This window comes from Zingiber officinale, chromosome 3A, assembly GCF_018446385.1.
Source record: "Zingiber officinale cultivar Zhangliang chromosome 3A, Zo_v1.1, whole genome shotgun sequence".
In the NCBI taxonomy this organism is placed as follows: domain Eukaryota; kingdom Viridiplantae; phylum Streptophyta; class Magnoliopsida; order Zingiberales; family Zingiberaceae; genus Zingiber; species Zingiber officinale.
This window is the reverse complement of record NC_055990.1, coordinates 104575410-104594299: the sequence shown is the minus strand read 5'-3', so window position 1 is coordinate 104594299 and position 18890 is coordinate 104575410. Positions and strand designations below refer to the sequence as shown.

Genomic DNA, 18890 nt, shown 5'->3' with positions numbered 1-18890 from the left:
GTCAGTCTGTTCTCTATGAAGCAAGGGCCTAGAGAGACTCTACGGGCCTACATTCAACGCTTTAACCAGGCGGCCATGGACATCCCCACGGTCTCATCCGAAATTATGATGCATGCCTTCATCGAAGGGCTTATCGATGGAGACTTCTTTCGCTCGCTGATCAGGAAGCCGCCTCGCGATTACGACCATATACTAAAGAAGGCCAACGAGTATATCAACGTGGAGGAAAGAAGCGCCATTAGAACCGGCTGTGCACGCCGAACGAAGGCCGCCAACCAGCCATCAGCCTCCAAGAGGGCCCCGAGCCGATGTGGCACGACCACATCAGGAAGCAAGGGCACACGTCGTCCAGCACGTGGCGGCCGAACGACCAAGGCCCAAGGTAAAGGTATGGACTCCTATGTTCTGTGTCTTCCATCAATCCGTCACCGACAACACCTGAGACTGCCGCGGAGTGGAGTCCCTGTAGTCGCCCAGCCGACTCCCAGGAGTTATCGCCGTCGATCGCCTTCCCCCGAACTGCGATATAGGCGGCCGAGTACCGGGCGATGAGAGGAGATCAGGCGGTCACCCGAGCAGCGACATCATCATCAAGCAAGGAGTGACGACCGCGCCCCAGCCTCACGCGGGCAAGTCGGGCACTCCGCTCGGGAGGAGGAAAACCGAAGCAACGCCGCTCGGGGTGAAATCGACATCATAGCAGGTGGACCGACCAGAGGAGACTCCAACCGAGCCCGGAAGTCGTATGCTAGATGACTGGAGATCCATGCTGTAGGATGCAACCAAGTGAGGACGAACGGGCCCGAAATCAGCTTTGGTCCCAAGGATCTCGATGGGATCGAAGTACCGCACGACGACACCCTTATTATCTGTGCGGTAATTGCCAACTACACTATTCATCGCATATTTATTGACACAGGAAGTTCGGTTAACATCATCTTCAAGAAGGCCTTCGACCAGCTCCAGATCGACTGGGCCGAGTTGCTACCAATGACAATCCGTTGTACGGGTTCACCGGCAACGAGGTCCAGCCGATCGGTCAAACAAGGTTGGCCATATCACTTGGAGAAGAGCCGCTCCGAAGGACCAGGACCACCACCTTCATCGTCGTAGACGCCCCATCAGCCTATAATGTCATCCTGGGCCAGTCGACCCTCAACGAATTCCGGGCGGTAGTCTCGACCTATTGCCAGAAGATCAAGTTCCCCGTAGAGGACCGGGTCGGGGAAGTCAAAGGAGACCAACTGGCTGCTCGGTGCTGCTACGTCGAGATGGTGAAGGCGGAGGCTAAGTCCGCTCGGAAAGCTCCTCGACATGAGGTAAACGCCATAACCGAAAAACCTCGTACTCTAGTTTATGAAGAGAAAGAAGAGGTGCAGATACGCCTTAGCCGGGCGGAGGCAACGACTTTCATAGCAGCCGACCTGCAAGTTGAGCAGAAGGCCAAGCTGATCAGATGCCTTCAGCGAAATCATGATATCTTCGCCAGGTCCATGCATGAACTACCCGGCGTTTCCTCGAGTATAGCGCAGCATGAGCTTCACGTTCGACTGGATGCAAGACCGGTGAAGCAAAGGAAAAGGGATTTCAGCGCCGAGCAGAATCAGATCATCCGAGCTGAGGTAGAGAAGCTTTTGGAGGCCAGCCATATCAGAGAGGTCCAGTTTCCAAGCTGGCTCGCGAATGTAGTGCTAGTCTCAAAGCCAGGCAACAAGTGGAGGATCTGCATCGACTTTCGAGATCTCAACAAGGCCTGTCCAAAGGACTTCTACCCACTGCCTAGGATCGACCAGGTAGCGGACTCTACAGCTGGGTGCGAGCTGATATGCATGCTAGATGCGTATCAGGGATATCACCAAGTACCGCTCGCTCGGGAGGACTAAGAGAAAGTGAGCTTCATCACAGTAGACGACACCTATTGCTATAACGTGATGCCGTTCTGACTAAAGAATGCTGAGGCTACCTACCAAAGGCTCATGAATAAGGTGTTCCGGCAGCAGATCGGATGAAACATGGAAATGTATGTCGACGATATACTCATTAAGTCTCTCCGAGCTGCCGACCTCTGCGCAGATATAGAAGAAACTTGCCAGACGCTCTACGCATACGGAATTAAGCTGAACCCGAGCAAATGTCTGTTCGGCGCAAAGGGTGGAAAATTCCTCGGTTATATCGTCACTAAGCGGGGCATCGAGGCGAACCCTAGTAAGGTAAAGGCGCTGCAAGATATGCCGCCGCCAAGGAATTTGAAGGAAACTTAGCGCCTCACCGATCGGATAACTGCCTTATCTCAATTCATCTCCAAGTCTGTCGACCGGAGCCTCCCTTTTTTCAAGATATTGCGCCGAGCTACCAAATTCCAATGGGATGAAGAGTGTGATAAGACATTTGAAGAACTAAAAGCATATCTGAATTCTCTGCCTGTATTGGCTAGCTGCCAACGAGCCGCTTCGCATTTATTTATCCTTGACCGAGCACGTTGTCAACTCGGTGTTGGTGCGGCCGAACGACGAGGAACAACCAGTGTACTTCCTAAGTCATATCTTAAAAGATGCTGAATCCCGCTACACTGGTTTCGAGAAACTTGCCTTTGCGTTGGTGCTTGCCGCTCGGAGGCTTCGACCATACTTCCTCGCGCATACAATCATAGTAATGACAAACAACCATCTGGGTCGAGTCCTCCTCAATCCAAAAGCATCCGGGCGACTGATCAAATGGACAATGGAGCTTAGTGAGTTCGACATATAGTATCAGCTCCGAATGACCATCAAGGCACAATCCTTGGCGGACTTTGTCACTGAGGTACAGGATCTCGAGCCAGAAGTCACTTGGAGGATATATGTGGACGGATCGTCCACTCGGTAAAGGAGCGGAGTCGGTGTACTACTGAGGGGAGAAGAACGGATACATCTGTCCGTTCGGCTAGAATATCGGGCAACTAATAACGAGGCCAAATACGAGGCGCTTATAACAGGTCTGCAAGCCGCTCGACATGTCGGAGCGATCAGGGTCTTGATTCACTCGGATTCTCAGTTAGCCGCTCAGTAACTCATTGGAACATTTGAGATAAGCAACACTCGACTCAAGCTCTACGCCGAAGCTTTTGAAAGGTTAAAAGCCAACTTTCAGGAGGTGGTTATTCAGAAGATACCCCGAGCGGAAAATCAAGTGGCAGACGAGCTGGCTAAGCTAGCCAGCTCCATATCGCCTGTTGTTATATCGCAGCCGATCGAGCAGGTATCTCTGGTGACACACGTTGATCGGATGGAAGGACTCGCCTTCCCAAACGACTGGAAGACGGCGCTGATAGAGTTCCTGCGATCGGGAATTACACCGTCCGATTGGGTGGAAGTTCATCTATTAAGAAGGAGAGCAGGAAGATTCACACTGATTGGGGATCAACTGTACAAGAAAGCTTTCTCTCGGCCCCTACTCAAGTGCGTCGGACCAGAAGACATCGAGTACATTCTACAGGAGGTGCATCAAGGAACTTGCAGAGGATACCCGGGCGGTCAGTCGTTGGCCAGGAAGATACTGCTGGCCGATATTTTTGGCCAACCCTCCAGGCGGATGCCACTCGGACAGTGTCCACCTACCTGTCCTGCCAGAGGTATCACAACCTCTCGCACCGCCTCACAGAAGAGATGATGACGTTCATAGTATCTTGCTCGTTCGATCAGTGGGACATGGATATAGTGGGGCCCTTCCCCATGGCGATCGACCAACGAAAGTTCCTGCTCGTCGCGGTAGACTACTTCTCCAAATGGGTCGAGGCCGAGCCGCTCGCAAGAATAACCGAGCAGATGGTTCAGAAATTCATCTGGCAACACATCATATGTCAATTCGGAATTTCGCGTCGGTTCGTCTCCGACAATGGGAGACAGTTCGCCGAGCAACATCTCAGAGAATAGTGTGAAGGCTACGAGATTCAGTAGGCCTTCACTTCCGTAGCGTATCTCCAAAGCAACGGACAAGCTGAAGTCGCCAATCGGGAGATTCTGCGAATTCTTCGAGTTCGGCTCGACCACGTCGGAGGCAGCTGGGTAGACGAGCTTCCGGGCGTGCTATGAGCAATCTGCACGACCCAAAAGGAGGGGACGGGAGTGACACCGTTTCACTTGGTTTATGGAGGCGAAGCATTCGTCCCTGTTGAAGTTGGAATTGAGTCCAGTCGTCTGCAGCAGTATAGCGAAGAGAACGCCGAGCGGAGACTCCTGGAGCTGGACTTGGTGGACGAAGCACGCGCCAAAGCAGTCGTTCGGCTGACGGTCTACCGACAGAGGATGTGCCAGAACTACAACAACCGGTAATACCTAGATCTTTTCAGGTCGGCGACTTCGTATGGAAGAAGGTGAAGCTAGTCGGGGATGTCACCAAGCTAGAGGCTCCTTGGGCCGGATCCTTCAAGGTCGTGGGAAAGTTTCGGTCGGGCGCTTATTACCTAGAAGACGAGGACGGGCGGAGGCTAGAGCGTCATGGAGTGCAAACCACCTCCAGCTGTACTGAGCTGGGTGAAAGGTGCGTTGATGTAACTAATACCATGTAATCTTCGTTCTCTGCGTCCTTTAGCTGCACGATTAAAAGCTAAAGCAAAGGTTTACAAAGTTATCGTCGAGCACCCAACCCGTTCTGAAGACCGTCGAGCGGCGACGTTAAACCCTAGAGTCGGAGCGGCGACTATAAAAACCCCGCCTTGAAGACCGTCGAGCGGCGACGTTAAATCCTAGAGTCGGAGCGGCGACTATAAAAACCCCGCCTTGAAGATCGTCGAACGACGACGTTAAACCCTAGAGTCGAAGCGGCAACTATAAAATCCCCGGCCTTAGAAAATCGTCTAGCGCATATGCTAAAACTAGAGGTATGATCCCAAGCGAATATTTCAATAATAGCATGGGTGCGGGACTACGCAGCCAAATACTTAGCAAGCAAACAACATATGAAAAAAACGCAAAAGGATTTCATTGATAGACGCTGCCAAACTGCAGGAATACAGTTAAGGCTTACAAAAGATGGCTTACAAAAAACACTCTGATAGACTCCTCGCTGACTCAATACAGTCAAAGGCCTCGTCAGGAATAGCCTCAAGAAGTTGGACTCGGTTGACATCCCTGTCGGAGAAAGCTTTAGGGAGGTGGCCGTTTGCCTTCAGCTGGATGAGCGTGGCGTTGATGGCCAGCTCGAACGAGTGGACGATACGGTTGGTCGCCTTCTCTAGAAATTCGTCCGAGCGCCGGTACTGTTGCTTCCAGGCGGCAAAGCGACTTTGTTCGACCTCCTGATAGGTCTTCAGGGTAGCACGGGAGGCCTCCAACTCCTCTTCCAAACGCTTCACTTGATTTTGAAACTCCACCTCCTTGGCCGAGCGGTTCTCCCGCTTGGTAGATAGGGAGTCCTTTACTTTCTTCAGATCTTCGGCCAACTGTCGGGCTTCTTTATTCTTTTCTGATGGCCCGTTGTTTCCTCGTGGAGGTCAGGTCAAGCATCCCATCATAAGTCTTCAATTGTGCCTCTATTTGGCCCAGCCTGCTGGCCTGCTCGGTCAATTTCTGCTGCTCCTCGGTGAGGAGTCGTTGGGCCTGCTCCAGCTCAGCCTTCAGACGGGCGGGCAATGGTCCTTGGGAAGAGGCTTCTCCAGAAATCTTGAGCCTCTTCAGCTCATCTTCCACTTGGGCCAGCCGCTGGCACATGGCGATATTCTCCACCCAGTACTGTAAGCATAAATTAATGTCGAGCGGAAATTAGTGCCGAGCGGAGGTAACTTATGAACTAATGCAAATACTAACCCCGGTGGGCATCTCCAAATGGCTGTCAGCCAGTGCACCGGGGGCTTCATGGCCGCTCGCGCCCTCGCCTTCTCCCAGACGCGGGCTAGCCGACCCCGGATGTAGACTTAATGTTGGGGAGAGTTGGGCTGGTCGCCCGACGCTAGAAGATCCTCAGTCGGCAGGCGAAGGATGGCGGTGACGGATCGTCTCCCACCCGACGCTGATTGGGCAGAGGCAGACGGACCGGAGGCTTGGGCAGGGTGGACGGGAAGAATGGCTGATCGGGTTATCTTTCGCCTAGCCGGAGGAAGCGAGGTGATTGGCTGAACGGAGAGCGGCTCCTGTAGCTCAGCCACGGACGGAGTCCGATAAGAGGAAGTAGCCTCCACTGTTGCGGGGGCTAGGGATGGGACGCCTTCCCCCGCAGAAGCTTGGATGGTTGAAGTAGTAGATCGAGATGGCACCTCCGTTCGGCGCCTCTTGCGGGAGAGCGGTACTTCGTCGCCCGAGGACCCCGATCTTTCAGCAGGAATGACGGGCGGCGCGCCGTGAACTGAGCCTGGTTCGGTTGCCCCTCCCACGCTGGGCGTCCGCTCGGCGGTCCCGTCGCCTGCAGTTGTATTTTCCCCAACTGTGCCCTCTTGCGAGCCGACCGGGGTCAGGCCGAGCCGCTCCATCTCCTTAGCAGCAGCTGCTTCGATCTCGGCCTGTTTAGCCTTCATTATACCCGCTACTCGAACACGCATCATGATGTCGGCTGCAAGAGAAGAACATAATCAGTTAGACTCAAAGGAAGAAAATTAAGAAATTCCATACCTAGGCTGCTCGGGAGCTTCACTCGGCTCGGACTTAGCCCGAACATGTACATCACGCCTTCTGGTAGCAGCTTGTGGATGTTGAACTTCAGCCCGGCCAACATATTAGCGGCGTGGAGGTAATCCGGTTGCGTCTTGTACCTCATCAGCTCGGGCGGGGGTGGCAGGGTGGTCTGCCATTGAGTTCGGAAGTGGTTCGGGGAGTCTTAAATAAAAAAAGTACTCCTTCTAATGTTTGTTGGAGGAGGGCATCTTGTCGAAGAAAACCAGGCCAATACGGGACTGAAACAGATAGGTGCCCAGCTCGGATTGTTTGGGGTAGTAGAAGTAGTGGAAGACCTGAGGGGTCAGTGGGATGCTGTGCACGCGGAACAACACCACCACGCTGCACAACAGGCGGAAGGAGTTGGGGACGAGCTGGGCAAGCGGGATTCGAAAAAAATTACAAACTTCAGTTATGAACGGATGAATCGGAAACCGGAGGCCGACCACGAACTGGTCTCGGAAGAAACAAATAGTGCCGGTCGGCGGGTTGTGTAGCCGATCGGACGGACCGGCCAGGACGATCTCGTGGTCGGGCGGGAGGTCAAAAGCGCTAATGAGGTGTGTCGCGTCGCCCGCATCAAACCTGATCTCCATGGTGGTATACCAGAGACCAGGGATCGGGTCGACTGGCTGGGAGGAACTGACCATAGTCAGAAAAGAAAGAAGCAGAAGGATTTGCTAAGGGGGTCGACGGAAAGACGAAGCAGGATTGACAAGAGGTTCACTAAACAGAATGACGGAACACCGGAAAACGGTAAAGGCCGGAAGAGAAGACGAAGGAACAGAAGTCAAAGTTTACGGGAAAATGGAGCGCCGGGGGAGAAAATTGGGAGTTGCCGGAGCACTGGGAGTAAGCAAAGTCGTCGGAGCAAACGGTCGAAGAGCAGAAATAGAACGCAAAGGAAGAAGCAGCGACGTTAAAGCTTTATAAAGATGGGCGCGATCGATCGGCACCGTCCGATCTAGGGCACAGGAATCGAAGTGCACATCCGACCGTTGAATTCGAACCGCCAAACGTCACATCAGCAGCTGCCACCTCGAACGTGCGGTGATTGCGCCGACGACACGTGGCGTCTTCCCACAAGGCAACATTTAATAGGCACGTGCTCGGCCTTAATGGAAGTGATTTGCGCGCATCACGAGAAGATTGAGACGGCGTCAGCATTAGCTGACCGACTCGCGCCCCTTCGAAAGCGGTGAGGAAAAGTATCCAAAATACTAAGTACAAAGGCACGAAGCACCGACCGGGGGAGAAAGATCAGCCCCACAGAGATCGAGCGGGATCCGACTCATCTATTAGCCGATCGGCCAACCGTTCACCAGGCTGTTTGTCCAGTCAGTCAGATTTGCAGCCTCCTTCGACTAGACTTAAGGGGGAGGCACGTGATCCGGTGGTAAGACGAGGCTCGCCCGGTAGGAAGTCAAAGCGGTCAACATCCAGGGCAGGCGGCCGATCGAGCGAGCTACCTTCCTGAGCAGCGGGAAGAATAGCCGACCTGACATATCGACAGCTCGGCCTAACGCCGAGTTTCCGACGCTCATAAGGCAAAGGCAAGAAGAGACGGAGACCGAGCGACCATCCCACTCGGCTAATAAGGGACACGTCGTCAACCCGACAGTTAAGGCTCACTCGCTCGACAGGGTGGATTCGGACATCAAATCACCGGCCGAGCGGACATCCAAGTCGGTCCGACCTGGGTGTCGCCTGGAGGGCGTTAGCCGGGCGGTTCCTTTGCTCGGCCTGGGGAAGGCGCTAGCCGAGCGGTTCCTCCGCTCGGCCCGGTAACAGACAAGGGGAGCAGTTGGCGATATCTTCCTAGGAACCAGTGCCGCCAACAAGAGGCATGGCCAGCATGGTCAGACAGAGAATCGTACGGGAGAGACTTCTATCGTCACGTCAGAGATATGCTCGTGCTATTAAGGTATGGTGTCCGACACGCTTTTCTGACACATCCATTCCAGGTATGCTTTGAGGAGCGTGCACGCCTCGGGGAGCGTGTGCGCGCCTTTGAGGAGCCCTATATAAGGACCCCCAGACTTCGACGGAGGTATGCTCACTTCTTCACTGTAGCTATAGTTCTCGTTTCCCCTTTGCTCTACTTTTTTCTGCCGGAGATCTTACTGGAGCGTCGGAGGGCCATCGCCGGGGAACCCCTCCCCAGCTCAGCATTGTGCTTGCATATTCACGTCGGTGGAAGATCTACGCTTGCAGAGTCTTCAACCAATCAACGGGAGGGTCACATCCCCAGCGTCCATCGACTCTGCTCTCGGATAGAATCACTTACCAAATGAAGCGATAAGATGAGCTGGTTTGGGGCTAAACCCAAACATGTGTAATAGTCCTTTCTCAAGTAGGACATTGCTGTTGAATTACAAACCAAGCAACTTTTGGGACGCACTATGGTAGTTTCGCATGGTAGTCTTTCAAAGTAGAAGGAAGTAATTCTCGTTGCCATTGAGTTGGCCAGGAAATGGAGCCTGGAGGTTTAACAAAAAAAAAGAATTGGGATTTCCATCCCTTGTGTGATGAAGGGAACTCCTTAATCAAATTAATCCAGAATGGGAAGGGAAGAAAAGAAGAAGACCACATCCTTCATCTTCTTCGGCTAAAAGAAAAATAATGGAAAAGGCGAGAAGACAGTGGAATGCGATACAAACAAAATAGTATCGCGCCCCAATCAAAATACGGAAAGAATTAGGGTCAAGCTGCGATAACGGGATATGAAAATATTGTGACACTTCAATGAAGAAAACAAGGATAGGAAAACGTAGACCGCTTAACATGTGGCTTCGAAAGGAGGTTACAAAGCCTGAAGGAGAACACTCTAGATGATCGGCCATTCGAAAGCTTTAACAAATAATCGGTTGGGATTCTATAAGTCATCCTCAGTCGATCCAGAGATGCATCAGTAAGACTAGAAGCAGTGTATCTATACCAGAGAACATGTGGCTTCGAAAGGAGGTTTCAAAGCCTGGAGGACGGTTTGGACGATCGGCCATTTTGAAAGCTTTAACAAATAATCAACTAGGACTCCATAAGCCGTCCTCGGTTGATCTAGAGATGCATAAGTAAAACTCGAAGCAGTGTATCTATACCATAGAGCGGAAGAAGATTCACTAGCCATGGTAGACACTACCAAGGGATCAATGAAAGAAAGGATAATAAAAACGGATGGAAATCACTTCCTGGGTGAAGAAGAAACTTGAAGACGAATAAGCGACGATGAGAGAATCAGCAAGAGTGTATAGAAGCGTTCTTATCTGACCTAAGATAGCCTAACTCATTCAAGAAGGACTGTTAGATCTCTACTGTTGAAAGGCGGGATAGATTTTTCACTAAACGATCGGGCACATGGGACAAATAAAAACTCAAGGTAATCATTACTTGCTAAAAGACGCTTAGTTTTCTTTGCCGTGAGTCCTATCACATTAATGTGATGCAACCTTGGAGGCACGCTGATGCATTCTGAGTTCAGGAATCAAGGCGGATGACACAAGCGACATGCTGAAAAGTAGTGGCCGCATTAATGCTAGCATTTAATGCATAATCTCTTCGTAAATATACAATGAATTTTGCCACATGACTTAAGCAGTCGAGGCAGATACGATCATTTCCTTTTGCCTCCTTCGACTAAACTTGAAGGGGAGACTTGTTATCCGGGGAGTGATTAGTAGGTGTCACATAGATAAGAGAGGATTGGTGAAAACTGTTGAGGTGGTTCCAATAAGAATATTGGGCCTCTCGGCTCTTGGCCTCTCGGGCTTCCCGGTTCCTTAGCCTCCTGACCTCTCAGGCCTCTCGACTTCTCAACCTTGGTTCCTTAGGCTTCCTGATCTCTCAAACCTCTCGGCTTCTCAGCCTCATGACTTCTCGGGTGGCTCCTTGGCCTCCTGACCTCTTGGGCCTCCATAGCCTACTTGTCTCTCGGCAGACTCGGCTCAGCCTTCTCGCCTCTTGGCCCTTTTGGTTCTTCAGTCTCTCGGGTCTCCCAGATCCTGAATGATGTAGGAGAGACTATTTTAGGAAAAGAACAACCATCGTGTAAATCTTGGATTATTATATGAAAAAGACAGTGGTGTGAATAAATTTTATATTATTTAAGGAATTAAATAATGACATCGTGAGGATTCGAATAAAAGGAAAAAGTCTATTAATCTTGGTTATTCTAGGAAAAAGGCAGCAGTAGGAAAAAATCGGAGATTATTTAAGGAATTAAATAATGATAACATGAAGATTGGAATTGAGGAAAAAGGTGTGCTTTCTCTCTATAAAAAGTAGTCCTTTTCGACATCCAAGGTATACATAGATACACCTATGTACATCAAAATCCTAATATTCATGTTCTTCCTCTAACCTGAGTGTCGGAGTGAATGTGCCTGGGAACCCTGGCCGTCATTCTAACCTTCTTCTTGTGTATTTTTATCTATGCTCTCAACCACATCATCATCCTCATTATTATTTGGTGATTGACAATTAAGTTGACACGATAGCCAATTCACTACTGAATCACACATCGACATTCGCGGGCAAGATCAATGTGGAAGACAATAAGTATCCCAGAATATCTAAGTCTGTTAGTGAGATCTTCTTTTGTGAAAGTTTCTTCTAGATAAAGACTCGTTCAATCAAGTAGTATTGGTTTTCTTGATATTCTTGGAGAGCTAAATTACAAGAGGCTTCTTGTGTTAAAAGACAAGAACCTTTACATGTAGGGGTGAACATTCGGTTAATTCGGTTAATTTGATATTAATTTTGTATAAATTCTTTTTATTATTATTTTAAACAAATTTAGTTAATTCGGTGTTAACTGAAATAACTAATTCGGTTAATTCAGTTTTAGTAAAACTTTGATTTGATTCGGTTAGCCAACACTAAATCGGTTTTTGGTTAATTCGGTTAATTTATGGACCGAATTAACCGAATGCTCACCCCTATTTACATGGGATTTTAGGACATTGACATCATTCGATATAGGGGTATTTGGGTCAGGTTTAAGTAAGATTCTACTGGACTGTCTTCATACCCGAATCCGAAAATCCTTATATTTGATTATTTTATTGAGTTAAAAAAATTTCTCAATATCCTCGATTCTCTATCAGGTTTGGAGGAAATTGTCATACCTAATTTTTATGGTTAATGAGTTTGCTGCTATTGCATCAGTCAGAGACCATCGTGAAGATTGCGCAACATCAATGATGCGGTTGAAATTGAAAGGGATGAGCCTGCTGTAGTTGAAGGAGAGATCAGTCATTGGGCGCAAAGCAGGCTGACCATGGCAGAGTGCACTGTGGTGGGTGTTGACGACAGTTGTGCAGGGTTAAAACAGTCTTTCCCTGGCAAACCTCTTCTCCGTTAAAACCGCCGCCTCAAATATACTGGATCACCCCTTTCTCTCCTCCCACTCATGACCTTCTTCTCCTTTCTCTTCATCTTCCTCCCTCCAAGTAAACATAGTCATAGGAATTTGACACTATAATCTATTTCTTTTCTTCTGATCTATTAAAGACGTCAGACAATTAAACATCCTTCTGCATCTTGCCAATAAAGCAGCATCAATAAGTTCGGTCGTATATGACTTGACTCACAATCAAGCGTGAGAATTAGGCAAATATCTTTTACCCAACAACTGTGTAGCGCAGCTTCTCATAAATACCATGGAGCCTTGTTTCTCAATTGCTGCTAAGCGGTAATTGTTAGCTGATTGTATGATTGTTGTATTAGGTTATAGCTTACATTATACTGAAGACTAACAGTTATTAAAGTTAATTGCTGATAACTTGTCTCTTGCCTGGTGTTTAAACATGATTCCTAGGAAAATGCAATACAATGGTGGATAGAGTAGCATGGTAGTATAATTATTCATTATCGTCAATTAAGTGTGACCGAATTACTATTTACTTTTTCATTGAATTAGTGACATCAAGTGCTGATAGCTGTTATGTTTTGAAGGTTAGGAAGGATTTTAGCAGTGAGGTTGATTTGCTGTTGCCAGCAGTTTGGGCACTTACTGCAGCTGATACATCATACGGGTTTGCTGATATCACACAACTTTTTCGTATAGCAACCCATGAAGCCAAAAAATCCCGTGCCCAGAGTCGTCTCTTCAGAGTGGTAAATGTGATATCTCAATGGTTGCATTTGTATATAGCTTGCGACATAGCATGCATTATAATTTCCAATTTTTTTTTGTCAATAATGGTTAGCTATTTGAATGCCTCTGTTTAGTTAAACTATCGCTTCTGCCTCTTTCTTCTCAATGTCTCTTTCTTCTTTGGTACTAATTAGAATTCCAAGGATTTGTTATTGAAATCTGTGGTTCAGCTGCTTTACCTCTTGCTCTATTACGAAATCATTTTCCTTCTTGGCATAGAATAGATGGTTTCATCTGAATCTACATCATCCCTAATGTTATCGATTGCCTCATTTCATTCCTGTGTTTTATACTTGTAAGTTGCTCAAAACTGCTATTGCACTTTGCTGCCGTGTGACATGGAGATTATAGTTTCGAGTCACGGAGACAATCTCTTGTAAAGTAGGGTAACACTCTATATAATAGATCTTTTTATGAGATCCCCACATTGGTAGGAGCTTTATGCACCGGATCGCTTTGTTTTATTTTTTTTTTGTTCTTTCACTTGCCCATGGGGCTACTTTCTGATATGTCTTTTTCGGTCATATCCCGATGCACAAAATTCCCATCAATGCAGGATACCGTGTTTGAAAAAACGTCCTAGGCGGTTGTCTAGGCGCTGTGTGGCGGCAGGCCGTGTCGGAAACCTACAAGGCGGGTAACCTAGGTGGCCCTCGGCGGCTCTCGACGGGCCTCGGCGGGCCTTGCAACGATGATATTTTAGGCTTTTAAGTTTTAATATGATTGTAAATCTAAAATCTTAATTTGCTCATTTGCGTGAAGAGGCTCTTTGTCTTCTCTCATCGCTGCGGCTTCGGGCTTCGTCGCTTCCTGTAAGTTTTTCCTTTTTTTTTTGTTTTTGTTATTTTTTTTTGTTTATCCTGCTGAGTTGTTGTTGCGGCACGTCTCTGGTGGCGCCGGATGTATCTCCGAAAGCGTCCATAGTTACCGGAAGCATCACAGGATGTGTCCGTCGGCATCTCGCGATGCTGTGGCATCGGAAGCTTTCCACGACTCTTCCAGTGCCGTTGGAAGCAACATCGAACTTCGCCGGGCGCCTTCGGTGAGGCGTCCGGTGGTTGCAGTCTTCGCATGGCGTGGTTTCGCGTGACCACGATACTGTTCTTAGGATTTAATAAAATAAAACAACTCCTAGCTGGGATAATTTCAATAGGGTTTCATAAAGCCTAATTAAATTATCCCAATTAAATATATTTAAAATTTAAATTTATTTTAATAAATATTATTAATTTATATAAAACAGATTTAAATATATAAAAATTATATTTAAAATTCTAATAAACATAATTAATTTATATAATCAGATTTAAATATATAAATAATATATTTAAAATTTAATTTTTTGATAAATATTAGTAATTTATATAGCAGATTAAAATTTATTTTTTTAATAAATATCTAATAAATTTTATTAATTGGATTAAGATATATAAAAAAATATTCTCAGACTTGACTTGTTAATGCTATATTTTATATCGTATAATTAATTTTATTAAGTTATATATAATTTTTTCAGATTATCATAATGGCAAGTAATCCATCTTCGACAGTATCTGTCACCCAATCTAAATTCAGAATTCTTAGGAGAAAGTCAAATGACATTGGATGAGAGTTTGGGATGTCGATTGATCCTTAGAACCTCGACAAAATTAAATACAAGTTGTATGAAAAAACGATGTCGAGTGTATAGGATCAAGGAGCACATAACAAATATACTTGGAAATGTATCTGGTCGAAAAACATTTCAAGAAGATAAAAATAAGTGCAAATATACTATTTTAGAAGGGAGGAATAGAAAGAAAGAAGAACAAAATAATAGAAGAATAAGGTTGCAGAGTAGAGGTGACTATTTCTCTTGACGAAGAAGGTCCTGAAATTGAAGGGATAGATGGAATTAAAAAACCTCTTCTACTTAGCCCCATGGATAGATATGCATCGACAATTGTTCCAGAAAATGTAGGCTCCAGTGGGAGTAAAGTGCTTCGCCAAAAAAATATAAAATGAGACTCTTTTCAAAGAGAGAATTCAACAAGTTCAACAATATGTTAGGAAAATGATTTATGAAAATGGAATATTATTCAATGCTGATAATGATAGCTTCAAGCAACTAATGGAGGCAGTGGGTCAATTTGGATCAGGATTTAAGCCTCCAACTTAATATCAACTTAGGGATCCACTGTTGAAAGCCGAAGTTAAAAGAACAAAGCAGTTGCTAAACAAATATGAAGAAGAATGGGCAAAAAATGGGTGCTCGATCATGACAGATACATGGAGTGATAGAAAAAGAAGCATCTTAAATATGTGTATTAATTGCAAGCTGGGTACCACATTTTTAGAGTCTAAGGAGTCTTCAGACGAGACACATACAACTAAACTTATTTTTGAATATGTTGACAAGTATGTTGAACAAGTAGGAGCTCAGAATATTGTTCAGATTGTAACAAATAATGCCACCAATAATATGACTGCAGTTAAATTGATGAGAGAAAAATGACCAGGGATCTTTTGGAGTTCATGTGCAACTCACCGTTAATCTCATGGTTGAAAGTATTAGCAAGCTACCATGATATAAAAAGGTTTTGAGCAAGCCATGTCTTTTACCATTTTCATCTATGCTCACCGTAAGACTTTGCTAATGATGAGAAGTTTCATAAAGAAGAGAGACATAGTCCGACTAGGAGTTACCAAATTTGTATCTAATTTCCTCACATTGCAAAGTTTGATTGAAAAAAAAGTTAGTTTAAGGGTCATGTTTACAAGTGATGTGGGAGAAATATAAATGGTCAAAAACAAACAAAGGGAAATTGACTTACTCTACAATGATGAGCATGAGTTTTTGGAATTGTGTGACACTTTGTTTAAAAATATTTGCTCATTTGGTAAGAATTCTTCGATTAGTAGATGGAGATAGAAAGCCATCGATGGAATTTCTATATGGGGAGCTTCTTCAAGCTAAAGAAGATATCAAGGTGATCCTAAACAACGTGGAATCAAATTATCAGCTTATCGTAGTCATTATTGAGTTAAAAATGAAGGACAGACTTGATACATCATTGCATACCATTGCCTTTTTGTTGAATTCCTATTTTTATTATAATGATAGTTCTATTGCTCTTTATGAGGAGGCCGCGATCGGGATTTTTGAATGCATAAAAATTTTACATGCCAATGAGTTAGATCTACAAGATACAATTATTAATAAGAATTTATAAAATATAGAGATAAAACTAAGTTATTTGGAAAAGCATTGGCAGCAAAAGCACGTGAAAAAAATGATGATATATTTGATCCATGTGCATGGTAGAGTACATACAGTGCTTATACACCCAACTTGCTAAGGGTGACATTGAGGATACTTTTATTAACTATAAGTTCATCTGGGTGTGAAAGAAATTGGAATACATTTGAAAGATTAAGTTTTAAACTTTCAGTCTTTAATTAAAGTACTATAATTTTTAAAGTTTATATCCATGAACTAACTATAATATTTTTTTTTTTTTTTTAAGATTCATACAAAGAAAAGAAATAGGTTGAATGCCAACAGATTGAACAATCTATTATTTGTCCAATTTAATGCTAGATTGTTGAACAAATAAAAAAGAGAAAAAGAAAGGAATATCGATGTCCTTGCAAAAGATGCTTCAAATGCATAGAGTTGGATTGTGGATGGTGGGAAAGATGATGAAAGTGAACTAGGTTTCGAGCTCACTTGGCAAATGGTTGATGAAGCAAGTGGAGCAGATGAAAATCTACAACCACGAAAAAGCTCTAGAGTGAGAGAACTTCATGAAGATGATTTTGCATTTGAAGAAGAGGAAGATCACAATAATGATATTGAATTTGTGTTCGATGAAAAACAAGTTATTGAAAATTATGGAGAAGTAGAATAAATATAAGTCTATGACATATTATTAGTTGTGTAATTTTGAACTCATTTTGTTAAGACATGACTTATGTTATTCAACAATTATATTTTACTTAGTGGTTCATAATGATGTAATCTTGAATTGAACTCTTGCTACTATTTTCTAATGTTTTCCACCACTAAAGTTGTTCTAACTTATAGTAAGGTTTTAAAATTCGAGTTGGATAAATGTTCTACTATTTACTACATGATTATGATGACTTACTGCATGTTCTACTGTTCAACTGTTTCTTTTGCTTGTATTTATTGAGTCTATTATATTTCTTTTGCACAAAACTGTTAGTTTTCTTTTCTAATTTTTCATTTTTTGGTATTGAAAAATCTGTATTTATTTCAGCATACATAGTTAGATCTCCATTGCTATGAACTTGTTTAAGACTATTTAGATTTACTTATGACATCGTCCACAATTCACATATATTAAGGGATTCCAAGGAATCCGTTTAGCGGCGCCTAGTCCCCGCCTATGCGGCCTAGGCTTTAGGCACTGGTTTGCCGCCCGACTAGCGCCTAGCAAAATTTAAAAGCTTGTCAGAATATCTGGTAAGAGTCTATTGTATGTAGTTTTATTTCACATTATAAGAGGTTGTTTCTATGATTTAAACCCGTGACTTCTATTTCCGGGTCACAATTTTACTGCTGCGCTCTATTTTTTTCAGTAATGTCAACATTGAAATTATGTTTTTCCAATGTTTATATTGCCTTCCTTATAGGCTCCAAATCTGAACTTCGTGCCTAAGGTAAAATCATCTTGCTTTCAGATACTCATTTACTGCAGATCATCGGTTTGTCCCCAGCATCAATGGCCGGTTAGCCAGAAATTTTTTACCATGGATGTCATCTACCTCCACGACAAGCCTAGCACAGAGAACTGCCCCCAGAAAGTATACGATGCCTTGGTCGACGCCCTTGAACATGTAAGTGAATACGAAGGCTTCATCTTCGAGAGCGGGCAGAGCTATTCCCGGGTCATACTGAAGCAAATGTGCATGCTTCTGTCTCATCCACAACAAAGGTGCCTGCAAGATGATATCGACTTCCCCAAGTCTCTAGTAAGGAAGTCACCGGCCCAAGTCGATACTACTGTGAATGAAGAGGGCACACACATCCTCATCCAGTAGAGACTTGTTCGTTACTATAAATGAAGGCACATTTGTTGAGTTCATATATTCAATGAATCTTCTGTAATGACAATTGTCGATTGGATTTAGTAAAGTTCTTGATGAAAAAGGTAGTTTGGTTCACTGATGAATCCAAACCAAGCCTACGACAATTGGCTATCGCAACATCGTCATCCCTCGAGCCCTGAGAGAGAGCAGGTTTCGATCCTTATGCCCAACAATTTGGCTTTGGGTCAGAGTCCAGTTAATGGCAACACATCTGCCCTTGTAATGAGAGGAGCCGTTAGGCAGGAGTGTTGTCACATATAAGTTCGGGATTGATTTGGAATTGATTTTTAGCAGATGTGAAATGGCTTGTTGCTTGTCTCACCCATGATTGATCTCTTTTTAAGGAAGTGTGGGGAGATTGGATAAGGCGACAGTTTCACTTTTTATCATATATAAGGCGACAGTTAATGGCAAAGTTTGGACACTTAAATTATCTAAAAAAATTATAGAAAATAAATAATGTAAGTTGATATCTCTTAATTGGATTCACTCAATAACAATAGATAAATTTATTAAAGATTATGAGAAATAGTAGTTGATTAATTATATATTATTTTTTATATATCATTATTTAAAAAAATTAAAATAGTATTTCACTTAAAATTAAAGTTTAATTTAGTCTAAGAAAAGAAAAGAGAGGATGTGCCTTTTGGGCAATCTTTAAGGGTGCCCTTTGGGCAATCTAAAATCTTAGGGGCGTCTTCATCAAAATTATCGATGAAAAATTATAGAACATAAATGTCGATTTGATAATATTTGAAAAAAAATATCCTTTTATGGTACGACCAAAAGACATTCTTTAAAATTTTTGAGTTTTTTCATATATATTGACAATTAATTACAGGGACAAGTGCATAATTATCTCTGAAACCATTGAGTCAATAGAAATTAATGACTGTCCCACGGATATGATACACTAGTAAACTACTAAAAAGAATAAATAAAAGTTATGTTTTAAATTTATTCGGTAGATGAATTATGGAGGACTATTTATTTCCAAGTTTAGTCGACAAGTTAAA

At 44.5% G+C, this 18890-nt stretch overlaps 1 protein-coding gene across 2 annotated transcripts in view; it reads left to right on the top strand.

Moving 5' to 3' along the window:
• Positions 1-17946, top strand: part of LOC122052213 (BRISC and BRCA1-A complex member 1-like) — a 31761-nt gene extending 13815 nt beyond the window's left edge. For both annotated transcript variants that reach the window (XM_042613636.1, XM_042613635.1), the window contains 2 exons: positions 12576-12737; positions 17464-17946. In XM_042613636.1, the coding sequence (XP_042469570.1) occupies positions 12576-12737; positions 17464-17823 (522 nt within the window). In that variant the 3' untranslated portion in view covers positions 17824-17946. The remainder of the gene's footprint in view (positions 1-12575; positions 12738-17463) is intronic.
• Positions 17947-18890: the final 944 nt, after the last annotated feature.